This window comes from Lutra lutra, chromosome 13, assembly GCF_902655055.1.
Source record: "Lutra lutra chromosome 13, mLutLut1.2, whole genome shotgun sequence".
NCBI lineage: Eukaryota > Metazoa > Chordata > Mammalia > Carnivora > Mustelidae > Lutra > Lutra lutra.
Window position 1 is genome coordinate 46,962,693 of NC_062290.1, and position 17,006 is coordinate 46,979,698.

The window sequence follows — 17,006 nt, forward strand, 5'->3', positions numbered from 1 at the left end:
GGTTGGGAGAAATGACTGGGCATCTTAGCATTGGTGTTCTCGTCCTGAAACGTTGCTGCAGCGTATTTTATTGAGTCTAGGTGTTTAAGCCATGTTGCATCTTCAGAGTTTCTGGCTTGTTAAACTGAGTCGGGGACCAGGAAATCCGTGTTTAATAAGCTATCCAAGGTCATTTTAAACAATAGTCTGTCACCACACTAGCATTTTAGATGGTTCCCCAAACTGCACTGGAATTCACATTTGAGGATATCTTTTAGAAACCCTCATTCCCTTTGGCTTAGGCTTCACACATTTTGTTCCAGGTGGCATCTGGGCACTTGGTTTTGAGCAGGTCCATGAGTGAAGAATGTGTATTACAACAAACATAACCCGTAACCAGTTACGGTTTTTAATTCAATAAGGGGAGATCGAGAATCAGAGTATGCTCTTTTTCTACATCTGTTTGCCTCGATGTGATTTCCAGGGCTTTCCTTCAGCAAGCACGTATAGACCCCCTTTCGCTGGCCAGGTCTGTGCCAGGTGTGTGGGATATGCAGGAGACTGAAACACTCCTTCCTCTCTGGCGCTTCTGGCCCAGTGCGGGAGACTGACACGGCCGCCAGCAATTTTACTGCAACATCTTTGAGGCTTTAGAATAACTCCTGCTGCAGCATGAACTGAGGATTTTATTTAGCTCTTAGCATAAGGAAGGCTAAATTGAACAGGATGGAGGTATAACTCATGCAGATGACTTGCCATTGATTTAAAAAAAAAAAAACCCACCTCCACAGTTATTTTTATAATAAGATCTACTGTTTATTGAACAACAAGTGTGTGCCCAATTCATTTCAATGAATCTTTACAGTAACCCTTTGAAGTGAGATGTTAACCCCCAACGTATAACGGGATTCCAGACGAAAAGCAGAGTTAGCTAGGAAAGTAAACAACGGTGCAAAACCCAACAGTCACAACTATCGGGCTCTAGGGAAAGGAGCTGGAACTTTCCCTGGATTTGTCTGTCCCCAGAGCCTCAGCCTTTCCACTGCGGCATGCGCTTTCCCTGGCACTGTCATTAGTCGTAACACAAATCATGCAAATTGGTTTACTTTTTTAAAGGATGGATCTATTTACGAAAAGCCAGCTGAGTATTTTTAGTAATGCAGGTCAATTATTCTGCCTTTCTGCTGTTGTAGGTGCTAGTGTGCCTCTTTGCTTATTTATCATTTAAACCTTTTTAACTTTGGATCTCTCAGTTTCGCTAAGAATTGGTGACAATAGAAATGAAACTCCAATTGTAGACTCTTAAGATTTTTGCTATCATTTAAAAGTACAGGAAGCTTTTAGGGAAATCACTATTGTTTGAAAGCACACTGATGCATTTTAATTGTTTTGAGTTTTTTTTAATGAGCCCAGACACTTAAAACTGAATTTATGGTATCTTAGGAGAATTAGAGCAACTGCCAGACTCCTTGTCTATATCCAGAATTTCTGTCCTGGAGGACCCTTCTTCTAGACAAGAGTTACAGTCACTTCCATATGGTGCTAGACATATTTTGTAGCATTGAACCAGAGGATCATTTAGAGGAGGCATGTTTTATTCAGTTAAGCCTAGGAGACATGTTGAAAGATACACTTCACATTATTTCCTGGAGGTTGATTATGATGTGAGTAAATCTGAGATCTAAGCAGCACCAGTGGGTTTAGGTTGGGCATCTGCTTCCAGCCTTACCTGATTGGCCCACAATAACATTGGAATTTGAATTTTAAGCATATCAATGTGGTTGACATGGGGAGGTCTTTGGCTTTCTTCCCATTAAAATTGAAAATGTAATAGATACATTTGATTGACAGTTCAGAGGCCTATTTTGATAAGGAGGCCTCTCCAGCCATCTTTGCCTTGGTGCCGGTGTGGGATGCTGAGCTGGTTAACGTCTCCAGCCTTTGCGGAAAGGGCCCATTGTGCATATGACCTCAACCTGGAGAGAGGACTTAGAGATCAGGTTGACTGCAGACATTTGCTTCCTGGGTGGGTCAGTTGGCTATCAAATAATTTGAAATCAAAACCAGGGTCAGGAATTGTGACCCCCGGTATATTTCTCTCTGACCCCTGGTAAGAGTTGTTCATTCTTAACGTCTGCACTCTTAACCCCAGAAGCCGAAGTGACAGAGATGGGGGCCACCATGACCGACACCCAGAGACTCCAGGGGCAAAGTGGGAATGAATACAGAGCGTCACATAGACTGGGTGGAAAGGGGGAGAGAGATGTTCCAGAAGGGAGGATTGAGAGGAGCGAGAGACTTTGGAAGAAGAAATAAGAAATATACTTAGTTATGTCGATGGTTATACTGGGTTATGGCTCTAGAAGAGAGTAGAAACGTAGGCCTTCTCAATAGGCTGCACATATACTGAGCTCTTTTGTTTTTTTTGGTTTATTTCTAAGCAGATTTGAACGTTTTCATTTCCTCCTGCTTATCCTTTTTGGAAAAACATTAGACAAGAAAGTGTTCCTAGGAGTAAAGGGGCTAATTTAAGAAGCGTAAGTAACAGGGATAGGCACAAATACTATTTTCTAGTTATAGTAATCCTCCCTCTGGGAGGTCAGTATCAGTATTAATAAGTATTAATATTAATGTTTTTCCTATTTGTTCACCTCTGATACTTGCTCCGGGAGACAGAGGGGAGAATGAAAGGGCCAGGATTCTATCTTTGAAAACACAGAGATGGGGACGGAGATGAGTAAAGTAAATGGAAATGATGAAGGGTGTGAATAGGATGCCCATCAGATCTCGAGTGTCCTGAGGTGGTCGGCCCCAGGGCACTGAGGGCTGGAAGTTGTGCTAAACTACAAGAACCCCTTAGACAGATCGACTGTCATTGCCTTCAGTGGGCTCACAGGCTGGTGGTAACTGAGAGTTTATATATATGAGAGATTTTGTTGTTGTGTTACCAGTAGACCTGGTATGGTAGCTATGTGTTAGCAGCCACCATCCTGAATAGATATTTTCCCACATGATTTCGTGTGGTTCTCTCTAATGGCATGAGATAGCTGTTAGCTACATTTTACAAATGAGGAAATTGAAGTGTAGAGAGACGAAGTCACTTGGCTGAATTTACACAGCAAGTAAGTGAAAATGGCCTGAGATCAAGACATTCTAATTCCAGAGCCCACATCCTTCCCTCTGCAAGATGTATTGCTTCCCTCTCTACAGTTTATATGGAGATATACTGTTCTTCTGTGGAACATACATTGGGACTTTACTTTTCACTTTATTTTATTATTATTTTTTAAGTAAGCTCCACACCCAGCATGGGGCTTGAACTCGCAACCCTGAGGTAGAGAGCGCATGCTCTACTGACTGAGCCAGCCAGGCGCCCCCATACCTTAGAACTCTAAAAATCAGTAAGAGAAAGACAACCAATAGAAAAATGGACACACAGGGGCACCTGGGTGGCACAGTGGGTTGAGTATCAGACTCATTTCAACTCAGGTTGAGATCTCAGGGTCATGGGATGGAGCCCTGTGTCAGGCTATGTGCTCAGCGCAGAGTCTGCATTTCTTTCTTCCTCTCCCTCTGCTCCTCCTCTTGGCACGTGTGCTGTCTCTCTCTCTCTCTCTCTCTCGCAAATAAATAAATCTTTAAAAAAGAAAAAAAAAATGGACACAGTAGAAAATCTAAAAGTCAATAAACATTTGAAAAGATTTTCAATCTCATCGATAAACAGTGAAATGAAAATTCAAACCATAATAAACACTGTTTTGCACTTGCCAGAATAGTTAAAATTCATAGCCTGACAACTCCAAATGTTGGTGAGAAAGTGGAGTAGCTAGAACTTTTTATTTTCACTGTTAGTGAGAACATAAGCTGCACAACCACTTGTGAAAGTGGCGTGGTGTCACTCAGTAACACAGTACACAGTGAGTTCTCGTCCAATGTAGCACTCATCAATAAACAAGTATTTTTCTTCCTTCTTTCCTTCCTCCCTCCCTCACTGCCTCTTTCTTTCATGATTTTATTTATCCATTTGAGAGAGAGAGCAAACGAGTGGGTTGGGGGGGGCAGAGCAAGAGGGAGAAGCAGACTCCCCACTGAGCGGGGAGCCCGATGCGGGGTTTATCCCAGGATTCTGAGATCATGACCTGAGCTGAAGTCAACAGTTGGACACTTAACTGAGACACCAGGCGCCCCCAAACCCAGTATTTAAGTACATTTAAATAATGTAATTTCTGCTAGACCAGAGGGCAAAGGAGCTGATCAAAATAATCCTGAGGATAAAAAAATAGAGCGGAAAAGAAATATCTGAAGCTCTTGGTCTTAAAGGGGTGATAGTAGCTGTAGTTTTATTGTGTATAGTAGTTGAAAAGTGTGGTATCACTTTAATAAATTCGTGAAATAAAAATGTCATGTGCAGATGTATGAGAATAACTTTGGTTATATATGACCCGAATCTTAAGTGTTATAGAAATCCTCATTTTCTCCCATTCTGTTAACAGTACTGGTGCCTAGACCCCAATCTTGGTTTAGTGTCTGTTAAAATTATCAGCTGCTGACAGAGGCAGATCATTATGATAAAGGTTTTTTGTTTTTTGTTTGTTTTTAAGGGGACCTATGGAATTCAAATCTTTTTTTTTTTAATTCTTTTTTTTTTTTTAAAGATTTTATTTATTTATTTGACAGAGAGGGAGAGAGCACAAGTAGGCAGCGAGGCAGGCAGAGAGAGAGGGGGAAGCAGGCTCCCCTCTGAGCAGAGAGCCCGATGCAGGGCTCAATACCAGGACCCTGAGATCATGACCTGAGCCGAAGGCAGTTGCTCAACCCACTGAGCCACCCAGGCACCCCTCGAATCTGCTTTTAATGAGCTATCCCAAAATGAAGGGCTGTGCACTCAATTCCCCAAATCTACAGCCGCTCCAGGATAAACTTCTCTGATGAGTGTTGAAATACCTGCGTGGTGATGTACTTACCTCTCCTCTCACGTTCTTTTTTAATAATCTAACATTTTATTAGGAACACTGGAGGCCAGTGGGGAAGGCTACTACATCAGTTATCAGTGTTTACAAAGAACTGTTAAGGTCGTTTCCGCCGTAGAGTTTGCACGCTGATCTATGCTGTGTGTCTGGCAGGGCAGGACAGGAGAGTTGGACTTGCAGCTGAAACATGGGAAGGAAGGACCCGAGGAGGTGCAGTACAAAAAAGGCACCGCATGGCTCTGGTAAGGGGATGGCTTTCTGCTGCTCATTGTTCCTCATGGGAAACAACCGATGCGGGGCGGGGTGGCGGGGGGGCACTGTTTAAAAGCTTGTGCGGGGAATTTTAACTTACATACACACCGGAAGGTGAAGAGACTGAAGATCTGATAGGTGGATTTTCCAGCTCTAACAAGTAGAGCTTTATTTAAAGGTTTTAATTATTTTTAAAATGGTTTTCTTTTTTCTTTCTTTTTTTTTTTTTAGATTTTTTATTTATTTATTTGACAGACAGAGATCACAAGCAGGCAGAGAGACAGGCAGAGAGAGAGGAGGAAGCAGGCTCCCCTCTGAGCAGAGAGCCCGATGCAGGGCTCAATACCAGGACCCTGGGATCATGACCCGAGCCGAAGGCAGAGGCTTTAACCCACTGAGCCACCCAGGTGCCCCTTAAAATGGTTTTCTAAAGCAGCATGAAAATGGGTTGCTTTTCCCTTTATTTTTATTCCCTATAACTGATTATTTCATATGCTTTCAGAGGAAAAATTCTGTTTTCCCACTCAATTCATTGTCTTCCTAACATCTCCTATGTCATCAAGGAATACTCTTCCACTCCCACGCTCCCCCCACTTTCCCCAAGACATTTTCATTATTAGGAGCAACTTTAAGGTGTCAGGGTTTTAATTTCTTTGGCAGACATACCCAAGTGAATTCCCACTATATTAGCTAGAAATGTGTAAGTGCTGGCACATTAAAAGCAATTTAAATTGTTACATGGGTTAGGAAGAATACCTTGTCAGATTAATGTGGCAGCAACCTAAATCTAGGTAAAGTGCCTAGAATCTAAATTGCTTTACCTGCAGCGGCCAGGTTTCTTGAATCTAAAAATCTATTCAAAGCTTACTGAAGTTTAGGTTTTGGTTTACTGATAATTGGCATTTGTAGAAAAGCAGAAGCTATATGTGCATGTGTGTCCGTTTAAGCAATTCTATTCTAAGTTACATTTTCTAGATGAACTTTCAAAATGGCGACACAGTTTAAAACATTAGGACATCGAATTCAAGATTAGAGGTTAAGAATTTGGATTTCGCTTCCTCTTTGTGATTCTTTTTTACATATAGTTTGAGGTTCATCTTCTAAAATGATCATTTGGTGGGGGTCGTGTATTGGTCGTGTATCTCCAAAATACATAGAGAGAGATGGAATGAAGAAAGTGACAGAAAGATGGGCGTCCAGGATAACTCCGCGATTTTGACTGTGAATAACTAAAAGTATGAATTTCCCATTCACTAAGATGGGGAAGACAGTAGAAAAGCAGGTCTCTGTGGGATAGGAATCAGATTTGGGTCTTACTAGTTAGACCTCCAATTTGGAGATATCTGGTAGGTCATTGCCCATGTGAGTCTAGAGTTTGGGGATGAGATCAGGGCTAAAAATATAAATTTGGGTATTATCAACATATCAGCTGCATTTAAAACCATGATGCTGGATGAGATTGTCTAAGGCATAAGTAAAGATAGAGAAAAGGTCAGAGGACAGAGCTCCAGCGCGGTTCAACATTTAGATATGGGGCAGATGAAGGTAAAGTAGTGGGTCAGTGATGTGGGAAGAAAACCAAGAGAGTATGGAATCTGAAACCAAGGAAAGAAAGGGTTTCGAGAAAGGAGAAACTGGTTGTGTCCAGGGTTGCTGTGAGGCAGCAAAAAGTAGAGACTGAGAACTGGGAAAGACTTGGTCTCTTGAAAGTCTTTGGCGGCCATTAGAGGAGCTGTTTTAGTGGAGGTGTGGGGACAAAAGCCAGATTATAGAAGGGTCTCGAAAGAGTGGAAGGAGATGAACTATCTTAAATAAATTCTAATGTATGAGAAGCAGCAAACTGGGGCAGTCACTGGAGAGTGTTTTTTTCCTTGAAGATGGTAGGTATTATAGTATGTTCACCTGCTAAGGAGAGTTATACAAGTAGAGAACAGTTGGTGCAGCAGACAGAGCAGACAGTAAGAGGTGGGCACCAGCCCATAAGTAGAAGGTTTGGCCTAGCATTAGAACTATAGGCAGGTCATCATTTGTAAAAATTCCCCATTGACCAGTAAAAAAAACCCACACTGAATGCAGCATACTCCATTCAGGAAGACTGAGATAGGACAATATATTTTAATTTTATCTTATAAAAATATTTATTTATTTGAGAGAGAAATAGAGAGTACGTAGAGGAAAAAGGAGAAGCAGACTCCCTGCTGAGCAATGACCTGGACATGGGGCTTGATCCCAGGAACCTGAGATCATGACCTGAGCTGAAGCCAGCCACTTAACTGACTGAATTACCCAGGTGCTCCCTAGGACAATATATTTTAGAGAAATTTATTGTCAAATAGTTTTATAGAATGCAGGTTTATAGTCTGTAGGAACAGTGTTTGCAGCTGTTTGAAAAACTTGGCTGTGAAGATCAAGTCATTCTCAGAGACTGCAGATAGCTAAGATTTTTAAAATATTTCCAGTGAAAATAATGCAGCTATAACATTTGCAAAATTTTATATTTATAAAAAGTTTGAACTTAAGAAACTTAAGGTGTATGGTGAAAATACTTACGATTGCTTCTTCAAAATGTAAATACGGCAGTCCATGGTTGTTCTTGATCTCAAGGCTTTTATGGTGAAAAGAGATTTTATCTTGTGAACATTTGAATTGAGTACACTACCTTCCAATCCACATGTGTAATTATTTTTTTTTGGCTCCAGAGTGATTTTAGAACCATTTTAATTTTATTTTCTGTAGTGATGATTCCATTAGCTACAATTTGGACATAGTAAATTGCTATTTTAGTGAGCTCTTCTGCCAAAAACGAGAGAATGTCTTAGTTTAGACTTAGTTTAGACTGCTATACCATAGACTAGATGGATGGCTTAAATAACAGAAATTTCTCATGGTTCTGGAGGCTGGAAAATGCAGATTGAGGTACTGGGAGATTTGTGCTGGGGAGGGCCTGCTTCCTGGTTTGCGAGTGGCTGCCTTCTCCCTGTATCTTCACAGGAGAGAGAGCAACCATTGTGTTTCTTCTTAACAAGGGCGCTCATCCCCTCACGAGCTCCCCACCCTCACGACCTCCTCAAGGTCTCACCTCCAAACGCTCTACATGGGGTGTGGAGATTTTAACATACGAATTTGGGGGGAACACAAACTTTCAGCCCATAGCAGAATAAAACATAAGGGACACCTGTATAGCCACCGCTCAGTTTAAGAGGTGACACCATCGTGACGCTGCCTGCATGTCGCTCCTTGGTTACAGTCACTTTCTTTCCTGCCTCCAGTAAGTGACCTAAGAAACAGGCAGGGGGAAAGTCCTTGAAGGAAAGCCTCCATTGCAGTTTTTTCACCTTACACTAAAGTTCTACATATGTTGTTTTAGGATTTGGAGTTATTGCCAGAGGTAAGCAAAAAGATTGGGTTCTTACTCCAACATAAACTCCTGCACCTATTTTCAATCTTTATTGCAGGGTCCGAGACATGTTGACGGATGAGATCACCAAGGCGGCGGCCAAGTAAGATTCGTTTATTCTCTTACCAAAAATTTTGTTTAAACATTTTTTTTTCCCCCTGGCAGGTGCATCCCATTTCTCCCTTTAGGGTATGTCCTAACTTTAAGGATTTTAAAGGATTTTTTTCTTTTCTTTTTTTTTATAAATCAGTTGTTATCCTTTCTTGTGTTAATTCTTAAGTTCATGTCTTTTTTTGTGAGAATACGGAGGAATCAATACAAACATGACTTTGACATCAAGAGTCCCTGAGGTCGTGCCCTTGTTGTACACCTAACAGAGTGCCCTGTGCTTTGACTTAGATTTAAAGGATTCTCACTTGGTTTGGGGCGGGGGTGGGGGCTGCTGAGGGAAGGAGAAATTCTTGCTAATGTGAATTGTGTGGGTTCTGCAAATAGGTTATTAAATCTCAACTATGAGCCAGGAAATAAATCAGAGTACTACTTCCTTTCATTCCCTTTGTGTTACTGGGTCCAGGGTATCTAAAAATTGAATTTTTAAATACCTAAAACGAGCATGAAGACCCATGAAAATGGCAGTTTCAATCATAACCTTATGGTTGTTTTAACAAAAATAACAAGTATTACCACCTTGAGGCTTTTTATTTATCTTAAGCCAACTCTCAACAGAAAATTACACCCTAATGAACTTGCTGGAACAATCTCTTCAGGTTCCTTTGCTAACAAGCTGAGTAATTGTTTCTGGCAGTAAGTTACATGTCAGTTACCGCCGCTTCTCCCTTCCACTGTCACCTTTAGCTGCTGCCCTTTCTGTAGGACTTCCTTTATTCTTATCCACCAAATGACGTGGATTGACCTTTGACCTGAGGATTTCATGTGTCCGCATTATCTAGACATATTTAATTATAGTGTAGTTTGTCCCTATCTGTCCCAGAGCCTTCCGTGGCTAAATAGGTTTTACTCTAGGGTAAAAACAAAAACAAAGAACATGATCTACCTGAGAGTTCGCTTTCTACGAGTAATTTCTTAGGCAGGCACGTAATGGTGAAGTCTGATCGCAGTACATGATCACTATTCGGCCTCATGTCTTCTGAATAAAGGGAGATAGAAGTGGTAATCCTCCCTTGCACTCAGTTCTGTGGGAGGCACTGGGAAATATCTGTTGACATATCTGTTGACAAAGTGAAAACTAAAGTACAGAGAGGCTTCGCTAGGGACTCATTTGTGTCTGCTTATCCAGTTTGGTGAATTGCAGACACAGTGGGGGAGCCCTCAGCTGCATATGGAAGGGGGGGGTGCTGGGTCGGGGGCTGTCTTTGACCTTTACCTTTAGTAGTTTGTTCCATTATGTAGCCTACTTACATCCTGTTAAAAAGAGTGCTCTGACATTTGCAGCAAAAACCGTAAATGCTGAAGAATTTAGCAGCTTTCTATTAGACTATAATTTTGCCTCTCTAGTAGCTTTTGCATTTTCCATTCTAAAATTTTATTTCAACAAGATTTTAATCTTCAGATTTGCAAAGCATCGTTTCATGACTAATACCTAGGAAGAGTGTGTTCACATTCTCAGTGGTAGGGAATAAAAATAATTCATGTTCTCATGGTGCTAAACCTTTTCATCAAAAATTTCAAAGTATTTTATAGACCTTATCTTATTAAAGCAATGCTGACAATAGTAGGTATGACAGCAAGCGAGGTTCGGAGGCTGAGAGATTAATGATAGTGCAGGAGGAAAAAAATTACTCTGCTCCCCTCTCTTTACTTTTTCCCACTGGCTTCCTCCAACCAGGGGAGGACCAAACCACCACCTGCTGCCTGCTTAGCCTTCCCTTTCTTGGATCATGGCTGCCACAGGCTGGTTTGGACCATTGTAAGACTCACTTTGTTCTGAGCTGTAAGTTAAATGCAGTCACAGAATTAGACTGATTTGCTCATTTAAGAGCAGTTTTAAAGCATCAGGTATAGGGCTAAGGAGAATCAGAACACAGATAAACCCCAATGATTGATGTAAGTTTATTTTCATCATTATTAATGAAATAGATCTGAACCCAAAGATGAAAATCCCCAAAGGACGGGATCATTTTACTAATATATAATGTAATACTTCGTCCCTAAGAAAGCATCCTTGTAGCTCATCCTTCCCTGTGCTTTTTAATTAGGTTAATGGCATCAGTTTGTTCCAAAGGACAGTTTAATTAAAATGCTAGTGGTGTTGCCTAGATAAATACTGTACTGATGCTGACATGTTATTATGCAAATTAGTTACCACTGCCCGACCAGTAGGGGATAGTTATTTGATCCACAAGCTGATGAGTTTTTGCTGAACCCAGTTGTAGATTTTCACCTGGCCGGCTCCTCCGTGAATTTGTTTCACTAAATATGTATCGAGTGTCTCCCCTTGATAAGTCACAGTGCTGGGCATGCAGGGAAGGCCAAGTTGACCAAGAGCTGGTCACAGCACCTTTGTGAAGTGTGTAACTTGGCCTGAGCATTCACTGCATGGACTGTGATATACTTTTTTTCTATTCAAAGATTAATGTCCAAATATGCATTTAGTCTTCAAGCAAAGGTCTAATCCCTAGTGGCTTTAATACATTTTTTTTCCATTTTACAAGAACAATGCATGTTGGGGATGTCGAGACCAGTGGAACTTCTGAAACAAAATCATTTCAGGGCTTTGTTTTGAAACGGAAGCTAAATGTTCTTCTGGAATTTCAGGGTTACAGAAGGACTTTTCATGTCATCTTGTCTCATATCCTTGGATTTTTTTTTAAGTATTTATTTATTTATTTGGCACAGAGAAAGAGAGAGAGAGAGATGGAGGGAAAGAGCAAGGATAAGCAGGGGGAGTGGCAGGCAGAGGGAGAAGCAGGCTCCCCACTGAGCAGGGATCGAGATGTGGGACCCCATCCCAGGACCCTGGGATCATGACCTCAGCTACCCAGGCACCCCTAATATCCTTGTTTTAAATGATTTGACACCCAGTTTCTGGTGACCATCTGAGTTTTTCTATAGGGTAATAAAAACCAGGGATCGAATTGTGAGATCACTCAGAATTTGAAACTTTTTTTTTCTTTCTTTTTTTTTTTTTTTCACTATAACTTTAGGGATCGATGGCTGTTTTGTAGCAGGACAGGCTTCAGGATATTCTCAGCTAAAGGAGAGAGATCATATTAGAAATAGAAGATTTAATTTTGGTTTTGTTAAGTGATGTTATGGCTTGGGCGCCTTGGAGTGCACAGACCTTGTCCTGTTTCCTGGTGTTTTTTTTTTTTGTTTGTTTGTTTTGTTTTTTTTTTTTATTATTATCCATATCCCAGTGATCCTCACTGCAGAAGTCTAGCAAAACCTAGGTTGAAGGCATCTGCTTAACCTTCAGGTCTTCCTCCTAGTTTCTTTCCTCACCCCACCCCTCAATATAAACATCGTTGTGTTATCAAATTATGACAGGCCTTGTGGAGGAACGAATTAAGCAAGAGTGAACAGAATGAGCAAGTGTGCAAAGGAAGCCTTCACTGAGTGTAACCACCCCAAGGTGGAGAGGGAGAAGGCGGGAGGGATTTCATGGATAGGTAAATGGAGGAACTTGATGATGGCAAGTCCTGAATCCTGTTCTTACCCAGTGGAAACAAAAATGCAAGAACGTGTGTGTGCATATTCACTTTTGAATACCCCTAACTCACAGGTTCTGTCATGATTGTGGCCTGGGACTGGAGGTCCTCAGCTTGCATGGGGAGCAGAGCTGGAAGTCTCCTCACCCCACAGATCTGTTCTTGCACTGGGGTGAGCAGGAGTCATTCTAGCATGTACTCACAGGTTCATGTTCAGGTCTCAAATCCAGGTTTTGGGAAACAATCTCTGTAGTTATGGGAACCCCCAACCAGGACAGAGTGGAACGTCCGAGGGCTTGGGTGCTCGGACAGAGGTGGCCAGCCAAGAGCCTCTCATCAGTGTCCCACTGAAGATTTTTCTCCTATAGAATCACGTTGGAATAATGGAAAAATATTAAGTGTTCATTTTCAGGTGGTAAGTATATTTGAAAAGGTTCAGTTTTTTTCTTGATACTAAATCCAGAAGTCACACTAAAGATTTTGTTGCTGTTCATAGAAAAACTACTATTTGGATAATAGGAGAGGGCAACTCCATCCAGATAGTTTAAAAACAGGAATTTTATTTATTTATTTATTATTATTATTTTTTGCATCTTATCTAGGGTCTCTAGGTTATATCACAAACTGCCTTTAAGATTGCTGGCTTTGGCATCTCGAAGGAAAGAAGGGGAGGATAATGATAATAATTATAGTAACCAGCATGGCAGGTTGCTGGCAAAGAGTGCTGTCCACACACCAGCGCCTGAGAAAAGCCAGAGGCCAGTTGCATTCTACTGTACTCATTCACACAACTGTCTCCGCTTGTCTTTTCCACGCAAATCAATAAATTTATATTAGCCAAAGATGAAACAGAAAGACACAACTTATGAAATGCCGCATCCAACGATGGAATAAAAACTTTAGAAAGAACGAACTTAGATATGTGAGCTTAGATTTGTAGGTCCCCCCCACCCCCCCAAAAAAAAGCTGAATGAATGACCATACCCGTAGAGGAGAATAAGAAATCCGCACCAGTGTCAGAAGAAGGCAAAAACATCAGGGCACAAGCGGATGTGTGGGGCTACAGTTCTGTGAGGGAATGGAAGTGCGTTTTGACCTCATCTGCCTTCTGTGTAATAACACCTTCTCTTTTCCCTGTTAATGCCCCCAAATCCTCTCTTGGAATTTTTTTCGTTTTGAACAGGGAGAGCCCAGTGGTCAAGGGCAACGCGCTGTTAGCCTTAAGCAGCCTTGCTGTGGTCGTATCCAAGCATGAAGCCAGCCTTTCCTCAGACTCGGAGGGGGTCCCGGAGGTGAGTTAAGGGTGATTTGAACCAGTTGGGCACCGTTTGAAAACTGAGAAGCCTCTTTAAGCCTGGCCCTGAATTTATGAGTTTAGAGCCCATGCCTGCGGCAGCACGGTTAGACTGCTCCATGGGTCTTTACACGGCGGGCGAGCTCGAGGGGCTCCTCAGACACTCTTCCTTGCTGCTTTTCTGTTTTGCTTTCTCCATCACAGTTAAGTGGTCATTTCCATTTGAAGGTACCAATTTTATGCAACAGGGGTTGTCTTTTTGTGATTACATCGGTGGTAACCAATCTTAGGAGGTTAACTAGGCTTACTGAAAGTGAACAATGCTGTCAAAAAATGATAAATAAGCAGTGTTTACTGACTGAAAAAAATTGTACTTTTCATTTTAATTGTAGATGTCAATGACAAAGTGCCTATTCATTTTTGCAAGGCATTTATTTCTTAATTAAACATGTGGTGAGCTGGCCAATGTTCATTTCCAATGTACTTTTTCAGATAATTCATATCTGTCAAAATAAAAAGGCATGGATTTCTTCTTCTTTTAAGCCCCATTATCTAGTAGCTATCATTATCTGGAGACAATATAGCCAAGTGGTTAAAAAACATAGGCTTTGGAGTAGGAGAGTGTCCTGTATTTAAATCCCAGTACTTGCACTTGCTAGCTCTGTGATCTGTTTTTGGTAATTTTCCTTGCAAAGCCCGTTCCCCCATCCGTAAAGTGGGGATAGAGGTACTCAACGGACATGATTGCTCTGAGGATCAAATGAGTGAATATTTGTAGAGCTCAATGGCTGGTGGATACTAAGTGCTCAGTCATAGTAACCATCATGTGACTTCTTGTGCAAGAGCCGGGCTTTTTTCAACGCCATTCAGCCTGTCTCGGTTCTCTCAGTAAGTCTTCTGGGCCATCTGTACTCTTTTTTCATGGCGGAGTTTTTTGTTTGCAAGCAAAGGAACCAACTCTCATCTAAATTAAAAAAGTGGAAAAATAGGGCATCGGGAAGTCCATGGAATTGAAGGCAAAGCTTAAAACTGGGTTTGGGGAAGAGCCTTAGGCACAGGAAGTGATAGGAGAACCATCACAGCCGACGGACCACTGCCCCTGGGATGGATCCGCTCTGGTCATGTACTGTGTTTGTGTCACTCAAGATTTAGGGTCCCATGGGTCTCGTGCCCACCCCTTGGGCAGGTCGGATGGGTAGGCTTCATTGAGCATTTAACCAAGCTTCAAGTCCTGGAGGAGGGAATTCTCCAAAGGGTGCCATTACCAGTAAACCAGAGAACAGAGGCTGTGTGGCAAAAGCTACAAATATATATAACCTGTGCGGAAGGGAAAGAGACCAGGCAATTATTGCATGAAGGATAAAAGTGTAGTTATCGTAAGAAAATTTAACTTTAAATGCAGAATCTTACTTTAATGCTGAGAAAGATGTTTTCTATCCTTGAAAGACGCATAGAGTACTTTAGCAGAGACAACATGCTAAGTAGAATCTACGACCTAAAAAGTTAAAAGTGCCTTTCTAGGATCCCTGATTTGGGGCAGTCGAGCAGATAATTTGCCCCACTGATAACCAGGGATCTAGCTCTGAGTTTGAGTTCCAGGCAATCTTATTCTTTATTTCCCCACTCTTTGGTTCTGTGCTAAAACACATAGTACACAAAACATGGAGAAGCCACACCGCCTGGAGCTCTGCTTTTGTTCTTCATCGCCTTGTCTCTGGTTGTCAGTACAAATTCACTCCTTATTTGATGAACGTTGAGGCTTTCAAACTTTGTTCCAATCTGCCTGTGACTGAGACCCAAACAGCCTGGGAAGAAGGCCTTCCTTGAGTCAAACTATTAATTCCAAGGATGCTTAACAGGGCATTGACCTTTGTCGTTTGCACCACCTGGGGGTGACCATGTGAGTTAATGGATGCTTTTGACATCCACGGTCATGAGTGATTTTTAAAACCAAGGTCTCTTTTTAATGAGTTGGGTTTTGTTGTTGTTTTGGTTTTTTGCATTCTCTTTCCTTTTCTTTTCCCAACTGAAGATCATTTGTGCTTTCATACCTAATTAGCTAGGCAAATGTTGTGATGATTCAGAATGATAAATCTGTGGTGGTAGTAAGCAGAAATGCTAAAGATGGTGAAGAGAATTTTGTAGGCTGCTTTTTATGGCCTCCTTTGTGAAATGGCAAGTCAGAGAAATGAGGCATTTTGAGTTTCTTTCTCTGCACATCTCTCCTTTAACCCCCATGTCACCCTCACTAAACACAGGTGGGCTGTGGAGAGCTCTTGGACACAGTCTGTTTTCTAATCCCCATCCTCTCGCCTCTGCTTGTCTTGTATAAAAGGTAAATCTTATTCCTGTTGGGGCACAAACTGAGGATGTGTATTTGTTAAATATCTATCTGCCTCCTAATATCCTGGCAGCTGAAGGTTACTTTTTTTTTTTTTTTAAGATTTTATTTATTTGACAGAGACCGCAAGTAGGCAGAGCAGCATACAGAGGGAGAGGGAGAAGCAGGCTCTCCACTGAGCAGGGAGCCCAATGCGGGACGCGATCCCAGGACCCTGGGATCATGACCCAAGCCGAAGGCAGATGCTTAACTGACTGAGCCACCCAGGTGCCCTGAAGGTTACTTTTTGATAATAGCAGCACTGTACTCTTTAATACAGAAGGGGGTTGTGCCCTAGATCTAGAAATAATATTTAGGTTTTCTTTTCATTTTTTTCTATTATCATTTTATTTTTTTCTTTTTTGTTTTTTTTTTTAAACTTATTTATTTGAGAAAGAGAGAGAAAGTGAGCAAGGGAAAGGGCAAAGGGGGGCAGGGGAGAAAATCCTCAAGCAGACTGCTGAGTGCTGAGCCTGATGATCTGGGGTAGATCCCAGGATCCTGAGATCATGACCTGAGCCAAAATCCAGAGTCTGGACACTTAACCGACTGAGCCACCCGGTCGCCCCTCACTTCATATTTTCCTTCTTCTGCAGGTTCAGCCCAATTTCCTTTCAATGAAGGAGTGGGTTTCCATGGTGTCTGATACGCTCCTGGTCATTGTGGATAGCCATTACCAACCCAGAGGCCAAGTTTTCTCTTCATTTTATTACGTAAGTCTGAGAAAGAAAATTTTAAAAATGATCAGAAAAGTGAAGGGTCAAGGCTACTCATATTAGTTGTCCATACGAAAGCCATACCATGGTGTGATCATTCTCAGTCTTAGCTTTACATTGGAATCACCTGAGGAATGTGTATGTATTTGAAATCTCTGTATAGATAGAAAAAAGAAGTACTGCCCTTCAGGCCTCTCCTCAGATTTAATTGCTTAGGGATGGACCCTGGGTACCATCAGTGTTTTGAAAGGTCTCTAGATGATTCCCATGTGTAATCAGAGGCAAGAGCTATAGTTGTCGTGAAATAAATATTGGCTAAACATCGGGAGCCCTGAGTTTCTAGTCCTGGT

The 17,006-nt window shown here is 41.7% G+C and overlaps 1 protein-coding gene across 4 annotated transcripts in view; it reads left to right on the forward strand.

The window, feature by feature from the left end:
* Positions 1–17,006, forward strand: part of FOCAD (focadhesin) — a 304,380-nt gene that overhangs the window by 225,322 nt on the left and 62,052 nt on the right. For all 4 annotated transcript variants that reach the window (XM_047699424.1, XM_047699423.1, XM_047699425.1 and 1 more), the window contains 4 exons: positions 5,103–5,191; positions 8,657–8,701; positions 13,450–13,558; positions 16,537–16,653. In XM_047699424.1, the coding sequence (XP_047555380.1) occupies positions 5,103–5,191; positions 8,657–8,701; positions 13,450–13,558; positions 16,537–16,653 (360 nt within the window). The remainder of the gene's footprint in view (positions 1–5,102; positions 5,192–8,656; positions 8,702–13,449; positions 13,559–16,536; positions 16,654–17,006) is intronic.